The following is a 17,079-nucleotide window of genomic DNA, read 5'->3' on the forward strand; positions in this document are numbered from 1 at the left end:
CTCTCATGCCTGAGCCTAAAGCCCCAGGGTTCCCTGCACCACCATAAGCCAGAGCTGATCAGTGTTCTGGTTAAAAAAAAAAAAATTATTATGTGCATCTGGAGCTAGCTAACCTGACAGAGTACATACCTTGCTGTATGTGAGGCCCTGGGTTTGAGCCCCAGCACCATGTGGGTGTACTAGCGAGATAGCACCAGGGGAAGCTTTGTGGAACATGAAGTGGTGCTATGGTGTCTGTCTCTCCTCTTATCTGTGTTTCTTCTTTCTATTTGAAATAATAATAAGAAAAAATAGCCGGAAGCAGTGAAATTTTGCCTTGTGTGAGGACCCTGGTGCTGGGGGGGGGGTAGATATTAAATCTTTAAAGAAAAAGCAATTTGTAACCCCCCTCCCCTAAGATGCTCTGAAGTGCCCCAGACTGCCATTAAAGGCCCTAATCTAGGAAAGATTAATGATTAAGGGGAAAAAATTATTTCTATTTGATTCAGACAGAATTTCTTTAACAATAGACTTGCCTGTATAATCCTATTTTCTCAGACTAACAGAATCGCCAAGTCTTTAAGGATCACTAAAGACCACCTAGGCCCACTTCTAATCAGTCCAGAGGTACCTTTCTCGCCCTCGTTTTCTGCTTCAGTGTCTCCTGTGACAAATTATGCCCAAGTCATGTGTCTGTTGCGCTTTCCCCCTGCCCACCCCACTGCTCCCAAGTCAGTCCCACACCTGGGCTCTGTAGTCAGACAATCAGGGTTCTGAATTCTGCTGTGAGACCTAGAGCAAGCCACTTAACATTGCTGAGCCTCAGTTTCCCCACCTGTCAAAGGACCTAAGGCAGCTGCTGTGAAGGACAGTGAAACCGAGAAGAGGACTCACTAGCACAGTGCCTGGCTCTTAGTCCTTGTGCTAAGTACCCCTATCAACCAACAGGACTCAGAAGGTGCTATAATGGATGGAGCACTGGACTCTCAAGCTAATCTTCTTCTTCTTTTTTAAAAAAAAATATATTTTAGTTTTATTTGTTTATTAATGACAGAGAAAGGAGAAAGAGAACCAGCCATCACTCAAGTACATGTGCTGCTGGGGAATGAATGCAGGACCTCATGTTTGACAGTCCAGTGCTTTATCTACTGTGTCCCCCCAATCCCAGACCACTTAATCTCATTTCCTCAGCTGCCTCCATCAGCTCCTAGAGAGCTGGGCCATGTCTAACCGTCCCCTGACCCTGCCACACCTGCAGACCTGCTTCACCACTTGCTAAGCGTCCCCCCTGCAGGTGGGGAGCTGGGAGCTCGGAGCTCGAACTAGAATCCTTACGCCAGTCCTTGTGCTTTGTGCCATGTGCGCTTAACCTGCGGCACTACCGCCCAGCCCCCAGGAGTGTGATTCCTTTTTGTCTAACAGAGCTTCATTTCTCCAGGACAGGCACTGTGGCCCCCTTGCACTTGCTTTGACTGTTTCTCACATAAAGGCCTTCTACTCACTCATTTGCCCCACCTCACTTTCTCAGAACCCACTTCCAGTACTATCTGTCTTCATTAGAGGTCCCACTTGGGCCAGCAGAAGTAGTTCACCTAGACAGAGCATCTGCTTTGTCAGGTTCAAGCCTGGCCCTCACTGCACTGGCAGTGCTGGGGAGTCTTTCCACCTCTTCATCTGTCTCTATCTGAAAAAGTCAGCCCAGAGAGGAGAACCCCAGCAAGGACCAAAAAATGTAGTAATGCCCTTCTTAATGCACGGCACACCTAAGCACAGGACAGCCCGGTCTGTGTGGAGAACCATAGCAGCCCAAGCTCGCCCCCATGCAGGTAGGTGAGTCTGCCTGGGTAGGACACACAGCCTGCTGGGTAATGGGGTGAGCATGTCTGAGTCCACAATGCTGATAATAGGAGCTTCAAGAATGTATGTGCGCAACGGTGTGGAAGGCTGCTGGGACAACGTGTACGGAGCAGAGAGTCAGGGCAAACTCTTAGAGGGATGGGTACTTAGAGAAAGATGCGAGTGGACTGACACCAAGACCTGGGCTCTTTCACCTGAGGCACTTCCCTCGTCTCCCCTCTCAGATGACCTGGACCTGGATGAGCTCCAGCTGGAGATGGAAGACTCAAAGCCGCACCCCAGTGTCCAGTGTAGCCCTATTCCAGGTGAGACTGGGGCCGGGGCTGAGGAAGAGAAGCAGGGGAGCACTATGCTCTGAATGGCAGGCCAGTTGAGCCTGGCTCTCCTCGGCCGTGCTTCAGGCTTGGCAGTCTCTGCCCAAGACCCAGCATGCAGAGACCCTGAGCAAATTCTCTCACTACACACTAATCCTTGCCATGAAGGGAGCCTCCTTTGGAGACTAAGCCAAATTCAACTTAAAAAAAAAAAAAGAAGAGAATTGTCTTTCTCTCTGGCACAATTTAATCAAATAAGTTTTAAGCCTGAAGAAGTCTTTTTCGAGTACAAAATGCTACCACACCACCCCAGAAGTAAGAACTGGAAGGTTCCAGCTGAACAGGAAGCTGCTTCCATTTCACCCCACCTCCATTCTCCAATTTTCCATCTCACTTTGCCTCAGACCCCTTGGCCTCCTCCTCGCCCTTTCAGGCAGGCCTGACACCTGCCTTCAGTCCTCAGTGACCACAGCACGCCCCCTAGTGGCAGCTTGGGGGGGGTCGAGAGGCCCGGAGGAAGGAGGTGGGATTTTTTGGTTTGGTTTAGTGTTGCTTCTGATTTGGAAAACGATTTTTCATGTTGTCCCAAAAATCTCATCGCTGACAGTCAATAATCAGCAGAGGGCGTTCCAAAATACAAAATTCAAAACCTGAACTTTTTTTTAAAATAATGTATATCATTAGCAACATCACAGTGACTTACAAGATTTCAGGCATTCTGCTTCACATCCACATACGGTGTAAGTCACCACCCCTCCATCAAAACCCCACACCCTACCCAATTAATCACTATAGTTCTCATAAAGTCTAAGGGACATTTTGGATAGATATATATATATATATATATATATATATTTGCATATGCAGTCTTAAAGACTTATTCACTTAGCATAATCACTTCCATGAGTTTATTTTTAAAATAACCCACACTGGGGGCAGGCAGTAGCACACCCAGTTGAGCACATGTTACCATGTGCAAGGACCTGGGTTCAAGCCCCTGCTCCCCACCTACAGGGAGGAAGCTTCATGAGTAGTGAAGCAGGCCTACAGGTGTCTCTCACCCATTTCAATTTATCTCTGCCCTATCCTGAAAGAGAGAGATAAAGGAAAAATGGCCAGATGTGGTGGATTCATGAAAGCACTGAACCCCAAGCAGTAATCCTAGTGACAATAAAAAATGAGTTAACTGAATAATTCAGCCCATACAAACATCAAACTAGTCACAGTGCATCCTTATGGTGGCACATGCACTGTATAGTCACTGAAAATAAGTTTTTGAGGAAGTCAAGGATGTAAGAGAGTGTATAATCAAAATTTAATTTTAAAGAAACTAGGGTCACAGACCTTGCTTGCTGGGTGCCGTGTCTGCATGACCACACTTGTGGCATAGGCCTCACAGGAGGTCCCATGGCACTAAAGTAAGTGCCAGTGCTGTGGTTTCTCCATTTCTCTCTTTCTCTCTCTCACTTTATCTATACGAACATGTGGCCCAGAGCAGTGAAATCGCACATTCTTGAAGCCCTGGGCCCACAAAATAAAGAGAGAATCTGAGCACCACTCTGGTATGTGCAGTGCAGGGGCTCAAACTAGAAACTTCACGTAGGAGAGACCAACAATCCGTTCACTTCGCCACCTCCTGGACACCATGTATTTTTAATTGGGAGAGAGCAGACTAAAAATGATGAGTTCTGTCTTAAAAGATCACACACAGTTTTAATTCTCCATGCTATATTTTCCAACCTTTCTATAATCACCATGTACAAACTGGTAATCAGGAAAACAAGGGGGGGGGGTAGAGTTTTAAAAACTGGCTCCCATAAAAGCCTCTCAAGTTCCCAAGCTTCCGAGGGGAGAACGGATATATCCCCAAACACAAGGTGATTTAAGAGCAGAACTTGGAGAGAAAGATGGAAAACACCCATCTCGTGAGCAACCAGGTTGAACAGCCCCCTCCCAAGTCTCCTCTTTCTTGATCTGCTTAGTAAACCAAGTACATCGGGAATACTAGTCGACTCCACGGGGATAAACACACAACAGCGGCGCCCACCCGGCCTCGCTCGCGGGTCACTGGGCAGGTCGCTCTCTGCCTCTCCCCGGCCACTTCCCCCACCTGCCCTCCACTTGCTCACTTGCTCCTTCCTTCCTGCCTTGCAAATGCTGCTCCGCCGAGAAGACTGTGCGCTTAGCACGTCTTCAGCGGTGTGTGTGTTTCTGTGTGTTTCAGATTCACTCCATCCGCAGCTCCCCGGAAAATGAGCCGCGCATGGAGTTCCCCAGTTCCAATCGGGAGAGCCCCGAGATTAGACCAGCCTCTGGGGGGGCAGCACAGCAGTTAAGCCAAGAGGCTCCAGGGCCCCGGCTCATGCACCAGCATCAGCACCAGCATCAGCGGTGCTCTGGTTAAGTCACTCACATCCCCGCAGCATCTAACTCACCTCCCTGAGCCTGGGGGCTCTCTGAGGAGGGAACCCCGGTTTGGTCCCCAGGACCCCGTGTCCAGCGGCCCGCGGCTCTGGGCTGACACCGGCCATCCCTGTCTCCCTCCCGCAGGCCCCTTCAAGCCGTGCGAGCACCTCTTTGAGAGCTGGGGAATCCGCCTGGCCGTGTGGGCCATCGTGCTGCTCTCCGTGCTCTGCAACGGGCTGGTGCTGCTGAGCGTGTTCGCCGGGGGGCCCGTGCCGCTGCCCCCGGTCAAGTTTGTGGTGGGTGCCATCGCGGGCGCCAACACGCTGACCGGCATCTCCTGCGGCCTCCTGGCCTCGGTGGACGCCCTGACCTTCGGCCAGTTCGCCCAGTACGGCGCCCGCTGGGAGACGGGGCTGGGCTGCCGCGCCACGGGCTTCCTGGCCGTGCTGGGCTCCGAGGCGTCGGTGCTGCTGCTCGCGCTGGCGGCCGTGCAGAGCAGCGTGGCGGCGTCGTGCGCGCGCGCCCTCGGGCAGGCGCCGTCGGCGGGCAGCGTGCGCGCGGGGGCCCTGGGCTGCCTGGCGCTGGCCGGCCTGGCCGCCGCGCTGCCGCTCGCCTCGGTGGGCGAGTACGGGGCCTCGCCGCTCTGCCTGCCCTACGCGCCGCCCGACGGACAGCCCGCCGCCCTGGGCTTCGCCGTGGCCCTGGTGATGCTCAATTGCTTCTGCTTCCTGGTGGTGGCGGCCGCCTACATCAAGCTCTACTGCGACCTGCCACGCGCAGGGGACCCGGACGCGGGCGGCGACTGCGCGCTGGTGCGCCACGTGGCCTGGCTCATCTTTGCCGACGGGCTGCTCTACTGCCCCGTGGCCTTCCTCAGCTTCGCCTCCATGCTTGGCCTCTTCCCCGTCACCCCCGAGGCCGTCAAGTCGGTGCTGCTGGTGGCGCTGCCGCTGCCGGCCTGCCTCAACCCGCTGCTCTACGCGCTCTTCACGCCGCACTTCCGGGACGACCTACGGCGCCTGCGGGGCTGCGCGCGCACCCCTGGGCCTCGCGCCTGCGCGTCCGCAGCCGGCGAGCTGCACAAGGGCTCGTGCGACTCCACGCAGGCCCTGGTGGCCTTCTCCGACGTCGATCTCGTGCTGGAGGCTTCGGAGGCCAGCCAGCAGCCGGGCCTGGACACCTACGGCTTCCCCGCAGTGACCCTCATCTCCTGCCAGCCACCGGCGGCCGGCCGGTTTATGGAACCGGAAGGAACCCACTTTGGGAACCGGGAAGCCTCCCTGGACGGAGAGTTGTTGCTGAGGGCGGAGGGGGCCGTGCCAGGCGCTGGGGGCTTGTCACTGGGCAGAGGCTTCCCGCCCTCTGGCTCAGCCTTTGCCCCGCACTTGTAAATGTCCCTCCTCGTCTTTTCTTCTCTTGCCGGTCTTCTCCTCCATGAATGATGGCTGCTTGTAAAATAAATACAACCAAGGCCCACCAGTGTGGCCCACGGCAGGAGGGCCCAAGCCCTAGCTTCTTGGCTTCCCCACTCCCACCATCATCCAGTGTGCTGCTTGGTCTGGCCTGCCCTTGACCATTCCCAACTTCATGTTGAGATCTGAAGCTGTAGATCAGAGAGACTTGGGGATTTCTCTGCTTAAGGGAAATGAGGGGATGAAAAACAGTGACTGGGGCCCTGAACGAGTCAGGGTTATGGTGCAAGGGATAGGCAGTAGGATAGAAGCCTAAAAGTAGGCTGCCAAAGGCATTTATTTGGGCACGGCCCCCGTGTGACTCATGGATAGGATACAAAATGCGTCTTAGGTCCCACGGATCTCGACATAGGCCATGCAAAAAGTCACTCTACAAAAGAAGTGTCGGGAGCCATTGCACACACGTCCTGCCCCTTTTGTAGATTCATAGAGCAGGTCAGTGTTGTAAAGACTGAGAATTCCTGCCATGGTACACTGTTGAGCTATGTTAGACCCAGATTCCCACATTTGACAACAGGTTTGTGTCTGCTTCTTTGATGTTCATGGAATATCTGTAAACAACTCACGGAACTTAGCATGGCTCTCTCCCAAGTAGTTCACCCCCTGTACCACTTGGAGCTACCCCGTGATATCCAAGTTGCCACTAAATCCTTAAAAGCCCTGACTACAGGAGCTCCATCTGGGATCAAACTGGTGGTTCCACCCACCAGAGGAGACTGCACCCACCTGCTCGTCCCTCCAGCCTCATCCTCCAGCACTGGGGAGGGAAGAAAGGGAATCAGCATTTATGTGCTCCAGTTCCCATCCCAAGCCTAGCCGCCAATGAGAGCTGTCTTCAGCAAGAGGGAGGACTCCTGCATCCCCTGGAAGGGAGCGCACAGAGAGGTCTGGGGCTGTCTGGCTTTCCTTTTGGCTTCCTGTGATTCTCTGTCATCTGACCTTGCTACCTCCTACCACAAACCATGAGCCTCCTCCTTTTCTGTAGGACTGGGAGCTCTTAGCAAATTGGAGGGATATTTGTGTTGCACATATTATATTGTAGAAATTTAGGATTCCTGGGTGCCCCCAAATAAACAATGAACTCTCTGCCTCTCCCATAATAACTTTCCTACCTGTGGCTGACCAAGCACCCCTATGTAGTTCCAGAGTGTATGCTCCCCACTCCAAAACGCTTACACACTCCTCAGGACCAGGAGCTGAGAACTGGCACATATATTCTTGCATACATGAAGGGTGATTCTTACAAACATAAAGAGGGAGCTCAGGGCTCAAAAATGGGTAAGATTTGTACCAGGTCACCTACCCACCCATCGGGAAAGGAGTCTGGAATCTGAGTCTGAAAAGGATATAGTCCCTAATTCCCCTGTTCAAAGAGCTCCTCTCTTGAGATATGCTTAACAAAGGCCTACTTTCAAAGCCTGTAGTTTAATTTCCCCTGTATTTCCTTGTTGCCACCATGTCTGATAGAAATTCTAAAGTGACTCAGTGAGACTGCCTCCACTGGTGAGAAGAAGTGAAGTAGATCGTGGGTGAAACTTAGTGCATTTCTATAGCCCGGTTCTCCAGTGAGTTGGCTACACTCTTTCCTGCTACCAAGTGCGCTGCCCTTATAATCAGAGAAGAACCTGAGTGTCCTAGTTCAGCTCAGCCTCAGCATAGGTACTCCTAAATGATGGTAAACTCCCTGTCAATCAGTTATTCAAGGACACTGGCCTCTCTGTTTCCTAGGGAAGATAAGAGCCCTTGTGGAAGAAGTTTCCTCTGCTTTGGGTCCTGAGAATTGGTGTCTCTTTTCTTGGGAAAAGAGTTCTCTAAGGACCCCAAGGGATAGACATAGCTGGTATAACTTGGGGGTCCTTGACTTCCAGGAAGTCAGTTGATCACCTCCTCATAGCTCCTCACCCTTCCCTTGGAGTGTAGGAACCAGTGCTGTAAAATGTGAGATAGAACAAGGAAAGAACCTCTACAGGCAATCTCTTCTGTGAAAAGGGACCCAGTGGTCTTCTTAGCTGCAGGATTGAGGATGGCACCATCATCCTCTTTATCTCTGACCTTACAGATCCAAGCATCTGCCCAGGTGAAGAGGGAAAAAGTAGTGAGTGTTTGCCTTGAACTAGGAGAACATCCTGGTAGATGTTCTCCATATATCCAAAATAAGGCGGTAAAGCACCATTTCTTTGTTTTCGACTGGCTGTCTAGCTAGTGGATACACTCACTACTCCTTTGGATAGCTCCATTATGATCTCTAGATTATGATGATTATGTAGATTTCTGACTAAACATGTAATCAAAAAAACCAGATTATCCAATGCATGTTAATGCATTTTGTTTGGTTGACGACGTCTTCCAGGATGGTGTCCACAGGGAAGAATCCATCCCAGGGGCCTGTGGTGGTGGAAATGTTGGGAATTGTTGACCTGGTATGTGTTCCCTTGGGCTCTGTGTGTTGTGCTTTGGCAAAAATTGCCAACCACAATCTCTTCTCAGACCAACTTGTGGAGAAGAACTTCCTATAGTGCACCAATGGTTTTCCAAGCAAGGCTGTTACTCACCAAGAGGAAAACCCTCAATTCAGTGCTGAGCTTTGAAGACTAGGAATTAACAGAGCCTCTAGCTGAGCCTTCTCTTGGCCATTCTCTTCCCCACTCCCAGCGTCCCAACCTCCTCAGTTTTCCTTTTGCAAGAGGAATAAAAGGCCTAAGGATCAAGGGACGGGAAGGAAAAAGGGCTGACAGTAATAAGAAGCCTTGAGTAAGTGATCACCGTGAGAGGTAGCTAGAACCTTTGATCCTTTCTGGAGCCATGTTCCCTAACTACCTCTGCTCTGGTGCAGCAAGTTCCTCCACATCCACCTCCCATGGCACTTCTGAGTTTTAGTTCCTTACCCTCCTCAGCTCGTGTGAAGTGTAAGAATTTTCACGATGTAAATATTTGGATTCTTCTGTGTAATAAAGCACCAATGAAGTTTCATGTGTGTCCCTCAGCTCTTTCTGTTGTCTTTGGTGGAACTGTGGGGGTGTGACCTGAATGAGACCATCAGAGTTAAAATTCTTCCTCAACATGTCTGTCCCCTGAGTTCAGGGGACACAGACAAGGCAACTCAGGAGTGAAGTTCAGGGAGCTTACTGTCAGTTTGATAGTGAGGGCCCTTTGTATAATCTAGAGAATGCAGTGAGCAATTTGTGCTTCTTAATACTCGGACACAATCAACTTTCACACCCAAGCTTATTTCTGCATGCCACAAACCCTAAAGAATTAGCCAGCTCTCCTCATTTTGTGTGTGATCTTGCCCACTCTCTGCCTTGGAAATCTTCTGCCAGGTCTTAGAATGGAACGATGGATGTTCCCAATACAGCCAAATGCACCTCTTCTCAAAGAAAAGGAAAGGAAAGGAAAGGAAAGGAAAGGAAAGGAAAGGAAAGGAAAGGAAAGAAAAAACAATGCAAGAGACTGTGTTCAACAGAAACTCGCTACCATGGAGACGAGGTGTTAGCACAGAGTCACAGCAGGGTTGGACTGAGCCGGCCTGGTTCTCATAGCAGGGTTCGACTGAGCCGGCCTGGTTCTCATAGCAAGGTTCGACTGAGCCGGCCTGGTTCTCTTCTGAGGTGCCTTCAGGTGCACCTGCCCTCCACTGTTATTGAAGAATTCCAAGACGTGCTGCTCAGTTCTGGCTTATGATGGTGCTGGCTTATGAATGTGAGCTCAGAGCCTTGGGCTTGAAAGTCACTTGCATAACTGTTATGCCGTCTCACCAGCCCTCTCCTCCTACCCCTCTTTCCTTCTTTCCTTTATGACCTAAATATGGATACCTGCCCTTGTTTCTGCTAGTATTTAGCCTTAACACCTATTACAAGGAGGGAAAACCCAGTGTAGATAATTTGATGGCCTCAAGCCCTATTCCTGTTTATATAAAAACACTTTTGTGGGGAGGGTAGATAGCATAATGGTTATGCAAACAGACTCTCATGCCTGAGGCCCCAACTTCCCAGCTTCAATCCCCTACACCACCATAAGCCAGAGCTGCAGTGCTCTGGTTAAAAAAAAAACCAAACAGTTCTTCTCTTGGGAGTGGGGGGAGGGGGAGTGCACTAGGTCAAGTGCACATAGTGACACAGTGCAAAGCGCAAGGGCCAGCTCAAGGATCCCGGTTCGAGCCCTTGGCTCCCCACCCGCAGGGGTGTCACTTTGCAAGTCTGCAGGTGTCTGTATGTCTTCCCCTCCTTTCTCAATTTCTCTCTGTCCTATCCAACAACAATAATAACAGCAGCAACAATAACAATTGGGAGAAAAGATGGTCTTCAGGAGCAGTGAATTCATAGTACAGGCACCAAGCCCCAGAGATAACCTTGAAGGCAAAAAACAAACAAAAACTTTTATTTTTCAAGAAACAGATGTATGCTTCCAGCCCCTCCTTCTACCTGTGTAAATATTCCAAAACCAAGATATAGGCAGGCAACTTTGACCCATGCCCCAATCCCTATTGTGCTTTGGACTGAAATTAAATGAATCTTTTCATTTCTGCAAACAAACCAACAAAAAGTGCTACAAGTGCTGCATAAGAGGATGTGTGCAAAGCCATCAGTGAGGATGAGAATCTCAACAAAGTCACGTCTTGAAAGAGCAGTGGGGCGGAGCTGAGTGGGCCAGGTGATAACTCACTCACGTGGTTAAGCACAAGGACTCACGTAAGGATCCAGGTTTGAGCACCCAGGCTCCCCAGCTACAGAGGGGTGAACACCTCACAAGTGGCAAAGCAGTGGCAAAGGTTTCTCTCTTCTATATATCCCCCTCTGTTCTCAATTTCTAACTGTCTTATCCAATAAAATGGAAGAAAGAAATGGCCATTAGGAGCAGTGGATTTGTAGTGCCACTGAGCCCCAGTGATAACCTGGAAGAAAAAAAAGGAAGAAGAAGAAAAAGAAAGAGTGGGGCTATATCTCACGGGATCTAAAACCAGAGGACTGTGCAGAATTTGAGGCAGCTGGGGTTCTCGTCAGAGGGAGTCAGGTAAGTCATCCTAGAGCCTGCCGTTTGGAGGCCCAGCTCTCTCTGTTGGTTCTTCAACTATCATCAAGAACTCCTTTCTCACTCCTTTTTACTTAATTATTTTCTATAAGTTTAATTCTTCATGAAGTAATACATTCATATGATCCAAATAAAATGTTGTTGCAGGGGCCGGGTAGTGTTGCACATATTACAAGGACCCAGGTTCGAGCCCCTGGTCCCCACCTGCAGGGGAAAAGCTGAGTGGTGAAGCAGTGTTGCAGGTGTCTCTCTGTCTCTCTCCCTGTCAACCCCTTCCCTCTTGATTTCTGGTTGTCTCTATCTAATAAATAAAAATAATGCAAAAGTAAAATTAAAATTAAATGCTGTTGTTGTCAAGGTTTCATTTTGATGGGGAAAGGTAGCACAGCACCAAAACTTTATCCAGTTTATCAGAGACAGACATGAACCTGGGCCAGGAGCCTGGTAATGTAGGCCTATTAACCAGGTGATCTCTTTGATAACCTAAATAATATTTGCTTTTAAGCAGTTTCTTCTCCTTGTTCCTATTTGCTCCCCAAGCTCTCATTGGTTACCACTGTTATTCATTTTATATCCTTTCAGAGTTGTTTGTATTTATAAAACTAAAGTGCATATTTAGTTTTCTTTTTTATCCAAAAGAAAAATTCTGCTTCTGCTTTTGTCCCCCACCACTAATACAGTTCAGTGATTCCATATCAGTAAAAGAATTTCTCTCTTTTTTTTTTAAACAGCACCTTATGTATGCTCCATTAGGTAAAAGTATTATGAATTTTAGTTCACCTCCTTTTCATGGACATTTTTTATTCAATATTTTATTTATTTATTGGCTAGAGACAGAAATTGAGAGGGAAGAGGGAGACAGAAAGGGGGGAGAGAGGAGGGCACTGCTTCATTGTCTGTCAAGCTTCTCCACTGCAGGTGGGGACTGGAGGCTTAAACCCGGGTCTTTGTGTACTTGTAGCAGTATGCTTAACCGTGTGCACCACCATCCAGCCCCTTCATGGACATTTTCTCTTGCTCTTATGAACAGCAATGCAACAAGACACCTAGAGTGTCGATCATTTGGCACATGTGTAAGTCTATCTGTTAAACTTCTGAAAGTGAAATTTTGAGTCAAAAGTATAATTTTAGGTTTTGAATCCTTCCTTCACACCATTACTTCTTTTGACTCTTAGTCTAAGTTAATCCTTAAGCTCCTCGTGTCTCAGTATGATCTCGATCTCAAGAACTCTCTACATAATATATCCTTCCCACTTCAGTACCTGAGCCACTTGCCTTGTTTTCTTTTGGTCTTTCTTAGGGTAATACCCTTAAGAAATTATGTGAGACTGTGGCCACAGTTCTTTTTCTAGAGTAGGTCATACCACAGACCATTAGGTCAGGTATCTATCATGGGTCACTGAGCTATAGAGTGTGAGTGGGGTCATGCTGGACACATTATGATTGCTCCCTTGAAGAAGAGTTGTAGGTTCCTCTCTCAGAAAGAACAGTGTGCATAGCAGAGAAGCTCCATTATGGTCGGCTGCATATTGGTCTCGTTCATTACAGGTATCCTCAATCCTTTTCATGGGACCTTGCACAAAGATGGTGCTTAACTACTTTTCTGTTGAAAAAGAAGAATTAAATCCATATACCTAAGAATGTCAATATTTTGTTTTCAACTTTTTTTTTTTTAGAGACACAGAGGTGGAGAGGGAGAGGGAGAGGGAGAGGGAGAGGGAGAGAGAGAGAAAGAGACCACAGTACTGAAGTTTTTTCCTTCAGTGTGATAGGGACCAGACTCAAGTCTGGGTTGTGCACATGGCAAAGCAGCTTACTATGGAAGTGAGCTATTTCACTGGCCTGCAGTTTTTTTTTTTTTTAAGGAATTTATTTTTTTAATATTTATTTTTCCCTTTTGTTGCCCTTGTTTTTTTTTTTATTGTTGCTGTAGTTGTTATTGATGTAATTGTTGTTGGATAGGACCGAGAGAAATGGAGAGAGGAGGGGAAGACAGAGGGGGAGAGAAAGACAGACACTTGCAGACTTGCTTCACCGCCTGTGAAGCGACTCCCCTGCAGGTGGGGAGCTGGGAGCTCAAACCGGGATCCTTATGCCGGTCCTTGTGCTTTGTGCCACCTGTGCTTAACCTGCTGCGCTACCGCCCGATTCCCTGGCTTGCAGTTTTTCAACTTTAAGGGATATCTAGCCTAGTGATGCAAATAACATCCACCTACAAATCGTTCTTGCCCAAATGAAGCCATTTCTATCCCTGAGAACTGCCACTTCGATTCTCAATTCACCAGGTCTGTCCTACCTTTTCAGGCTCGCCTTTTCCCTTTACAAGCAGAGCAGGCTGCTGTTTCCATGGTGAGACTGGAAGGGCACCAAGTTCCTTGACTCTCTTCTCCAGAACAACACCTTCTCTGGTGACCACAGTGGTTGACACTCCATTACAGAGCCTCCTTCCTTCAGGTTAGGCATGGCCCTTTGCCTAGTGCATCTGTTGCTATATCTGCCCAGTAACCACTTCCCTACTTTCAGTAACAGTGATCTGACTTCCCCTTAGGCGACTACAAATACTGCTCTCCAATGTTTGTGGTTCAACTGGAAGCTGACTCCAGCTCAGCTTTCAGAGGTGGGGTGTGACCCAGGCTTCTCAGTGTATTGCATTCCCTCATGGCATGGACTGGCCCAAGGATGGGCTTGTACTTCAAACCCTTCTAATGACAGGTATGCCCTAAAGTACATGTGTATTCTCAGTTTGTAAATCAATACTTTTTGTCTACTCTGACTGAGATAGTTAGATTTCTGTCACTTTCAGAAAGTCTTGACAGCTCCTCTCTATCTCCTGCCCATGGCCCAGGAGTAAGCTCATTGGCTCCTTATCAGCCACTGGGATGGAAGAAGGCAATTGAAAGGCAGTTTGGAGGGAGTCGAGCGGTAGCGCAGCGGGTAAAGCAATGTGGCACAAAGTGCAAGGACTGGTGTAAGGATCCCAGTTCGAGCCCCCAGCTCCCCACCTGCAGGGGAGTCACTTTACAAGCGGTGAAGCAGGTCTGCAGGTGTCGATCTTTCTCTCCCTGCCTTCCCCTCCTCTCTCCATTTCTCTCTGTCCTATCCAATAATGATGACATCAACAATAACTACAACAATAAGACAACAAGGGCAACAAAAAGGGAATAAATAAATAAGTATTTTTTTAAAAAAAAGGAGTTTGGAGATGCTTGGGGGATCCTCAGGATAGGCTACCAGTTGGGGGGGTAGTGGTCCCTGGGAAAGGCCCCCAGTGGGTAGACTGGACAGAAAGAGAATGCTGACAGAGAGAATGGAAAGAGGAGGTGACTGAGACCAGACTTGTTTACCTCTTCACTGAACATGAGGTCTGCGAGCTCTGGCCTCTGCCCTTGGCTCTCACAAGTTTCTTCAGAAGCACAGAACTTGTCAGGTGCTGTGAAAAGCTCTAGGAGACATCTAAACACTTTCATCTTACAGAGAATATTGAAGGGAAGGAATTGCCCATTACCTCACAGTCACTCTGAGAGGGCAACTGAGAAGACAATTGTGTAAGTACTCCAAGAGTGCGCATACAGCTGTTAAGAGGGATTCTGAAGTCAGACAAGCCGAGGTTTAGATTCCCAGAGCTACGAAGCCAGTTGTCCTGAGGTTTTAAGATCTTGCTGACTCTGTTTCATCATCAGTAAATTAGACATAACAATAGCACTTAAAATCTGAAGACTGATTTTTTTTTTTTTTCCTGCAAGGAGCTTAGCTTATAGTGCCTGGCATATAGTAAGCACTGGAAACCAGTTAGTGGCAATTATTACATATTCAAGTCAAGGAATGAGGGAGCTGTCTGGGCTGCTCTGCATTGTCTTCCTACTCAACCTGGAGAGCCCGAGAAGGAAAATGAAGATGCTGGAGCCAGGCGGTGATGCACCTGGTCAAGCGCACATACTACAGTGTTCAACCCCCCCCCCCCCCCCCGTTCAGCCTCTGGTCCCCACCTGCAGGAGGAAAGCTTCATGAGTGCTGAAGCAGGGCTGTAGGTGTCTGTCTCTGTTCCCTCTCTACTTCCCCTCCTCTCTCAGTGTCTCTGTCTCTATCTGATAATCACCTGGGGCATGCAGCCTGTACGATGCCTGTGGGTTCATAGAGTGAAGAAGGAGGGGCCTCCCAGGCCACAATCAGGTGCCTGTGGGAAGCCATCATGTTCCCCCCTTCACCCTCCAGCCCCATTCAGATGCTCCTCTGCCACAGCCTTCTGGAAAGAAACCTGGTTAAAACTGTCCCACCCCCTGAGGAAGCTGCCTGTGGAGGCGTGGGGGATGGTCCCACACAAAAGACCCTTTTTTGAAGTGGAGTTGCAAGACCCCTAGCTAAAGGGGACAGGCAGTGGAAGAGAGACGACATGGGCTAGTGGGGTGGGGCTTAGTATGAAAGGCAGGCATTTGAAGAGACACCTGGAGTAGGGGTGAGACGAAGAGACACTGGATACAGATTGAGTTGGAGGACACATTCTGGAGCCCATCATAGTAGCCAAGAAAGAAGAGGTGGCATGTGTTGTTTCTGTGGAAAGCCTGTCTGTGTCCATCAGTTCAGCCTCTCCTGGACTTCACTGGCAGGACCATGTGGGACTCCAGGCTGCCCTGCAGTCAGCCAGCCTGAGAAGCAGGTTCAGAAACCACAGTCCCATACCCCTTCTCCAGCCCCCCCCCCAGGCTGCCCCAACCTAAACAAGGCAACCTGGACAGGGGAGCCACATGCTGATGGAAAAATACACACTTGGCTGGAAAAGGAGCTTTATTTGTATGTGTTGAATTCCCGCAGCAGCTGAAGGATAAATAGCTAGAACCCAGCCTTAGCTTAGAGACTGCCCACAAGGTGGGTGGTAAAATCTGTTCTTATTTAGATAGCTTTTGGGGAGAGGTAGGGAGGGGGGCTGGGAGCAGCAGGAGGGGAGCTTGGAATCTGCAATGTTTAGATGATCAGTCATGGATGTCATCTCTCCTCTTTAATTAGGGGGTTTGGAGTTGAGAAACTGAGCCCAACTTGCTTGTCCTAGGAACAGAGCAGACTGGAGAGGAGGCAGGGGCCAGAGCAGCTCGGTGGGGCCCACCTGGGTTGGGCTTTCCATTTCAGTGCCCACCACAAGGTACACAACTGATAGCAGCATGCCAGGCCCTGTACCTCATAGTTCCCCCATGAGCTAGGGACTGTCATCACTCTGACTTACACGAAAAGCCCAGAGTGTGGAGAGGCTGAGTAATAGTGATGACATACTGCCCACACTGGAATGGGTCTCTTGGACCCAAACCCATGCTTCTCACCCCTTTCCAGCTCTCCCTGAGGTGGAGATGGGGACCTGGACTCTGCTAATACTCAGGCATGTCACTCTTGGCTAGCTCAAGTCCTCTGTCTTTGTGAAGGGAGTGATGGATAGAGGATCTTTAACAGCTTCTTTCTCTAGCATTTCTTCAACTAGAGAAAAATGTTCTGATAGCCAGTAGATCCCAAACACTTGGAATCAGACAAAATGTATACACAAACCATGTGCACATTTTCAGAGAGGTACAAATAAAACTAGGGCTATGAACCAGGGTGGGAAGGAGGTTCAAGAATTCTGTAGAAGTTGAAAATTTATGAACTGTGGAACATTTCTATTTTTGGTTTATGCTACTGTCATTGATGGACTATGTAAATGCACCCTTCTTGCATTGACTTCTTTGCCATGACTCCAATACCACACAGTGTGGTCCAGTACCACTGAGTGAAAGGTACATGGTGATCCCCAGATGGATGGGTGAATTGCCCACTCAAGAGATATGTTTTATGTGCATGGTGCCCACCCACAGAAAGCCAGGATGTGGGAAGAGCTGGTAGAGCCTTTATTTCTCTGCCAAGGCAGTCCTACTAGCTACAGCCTCAGAAAGTTCCTTAGCATGGGCAGCCTCTTTCCACTTCAACTGATTTCTGCTCGAGTCTGTTATCTGTGTCATCTACATAGGAAATAAAGTCAAGTGCATTATAAAATGATGAGGAGG

The 17,079-nt window shown here is 49.0% G+C and overlaps 1 protein-coding gene across 4 annotated transcripts in view; it reads left to right on the plus strand.

Moving 5' to 3' along the window:
* The window catches only part of LGR6 (leucine rich repeat containing G protein-coupled receptor 6), a 118,065-nt gene extending 109,067 nt beyond the window's left edge, over positions 1-8,998 (plus strand). For all 4 annotated transcript variants that reach the window (XM_060178580.1, XM_060178581.1, XM_060178582.1 and 1 more), the window contains 2 exons: positions 2,061-2,141; positions 4,701-8,998. In XM_060178580.1, the coding sequence (XP_060034563.1) occupies positions 2,061-2,141; positions 4,701-5,947 (1,328 nt within the window). In that variant the 3' untranslated portion in view covers positions 5,948-8,998. The remainder of the gene's footprint in view (positions 1-2,060; positions 2,142-4,700) is intronic.
* Positions 8,999-17,079: the final 8,081 nt, after the last annotated feature.

This window comes from Erinaceus europaeus, chromosome 19 (genome assembly GCF_950295315.1).
Source record: "Erinaceus europaeus chromosome 19, mEriEur2.1, whole genome shotgun sequence".
Taxonomy (NCBI): Eukaryota; Metazoa; Chordata; class Mammalia; order Eulipotyphla; family Erinaceidae; genus Erinaceus; species Erinaceus europaeus.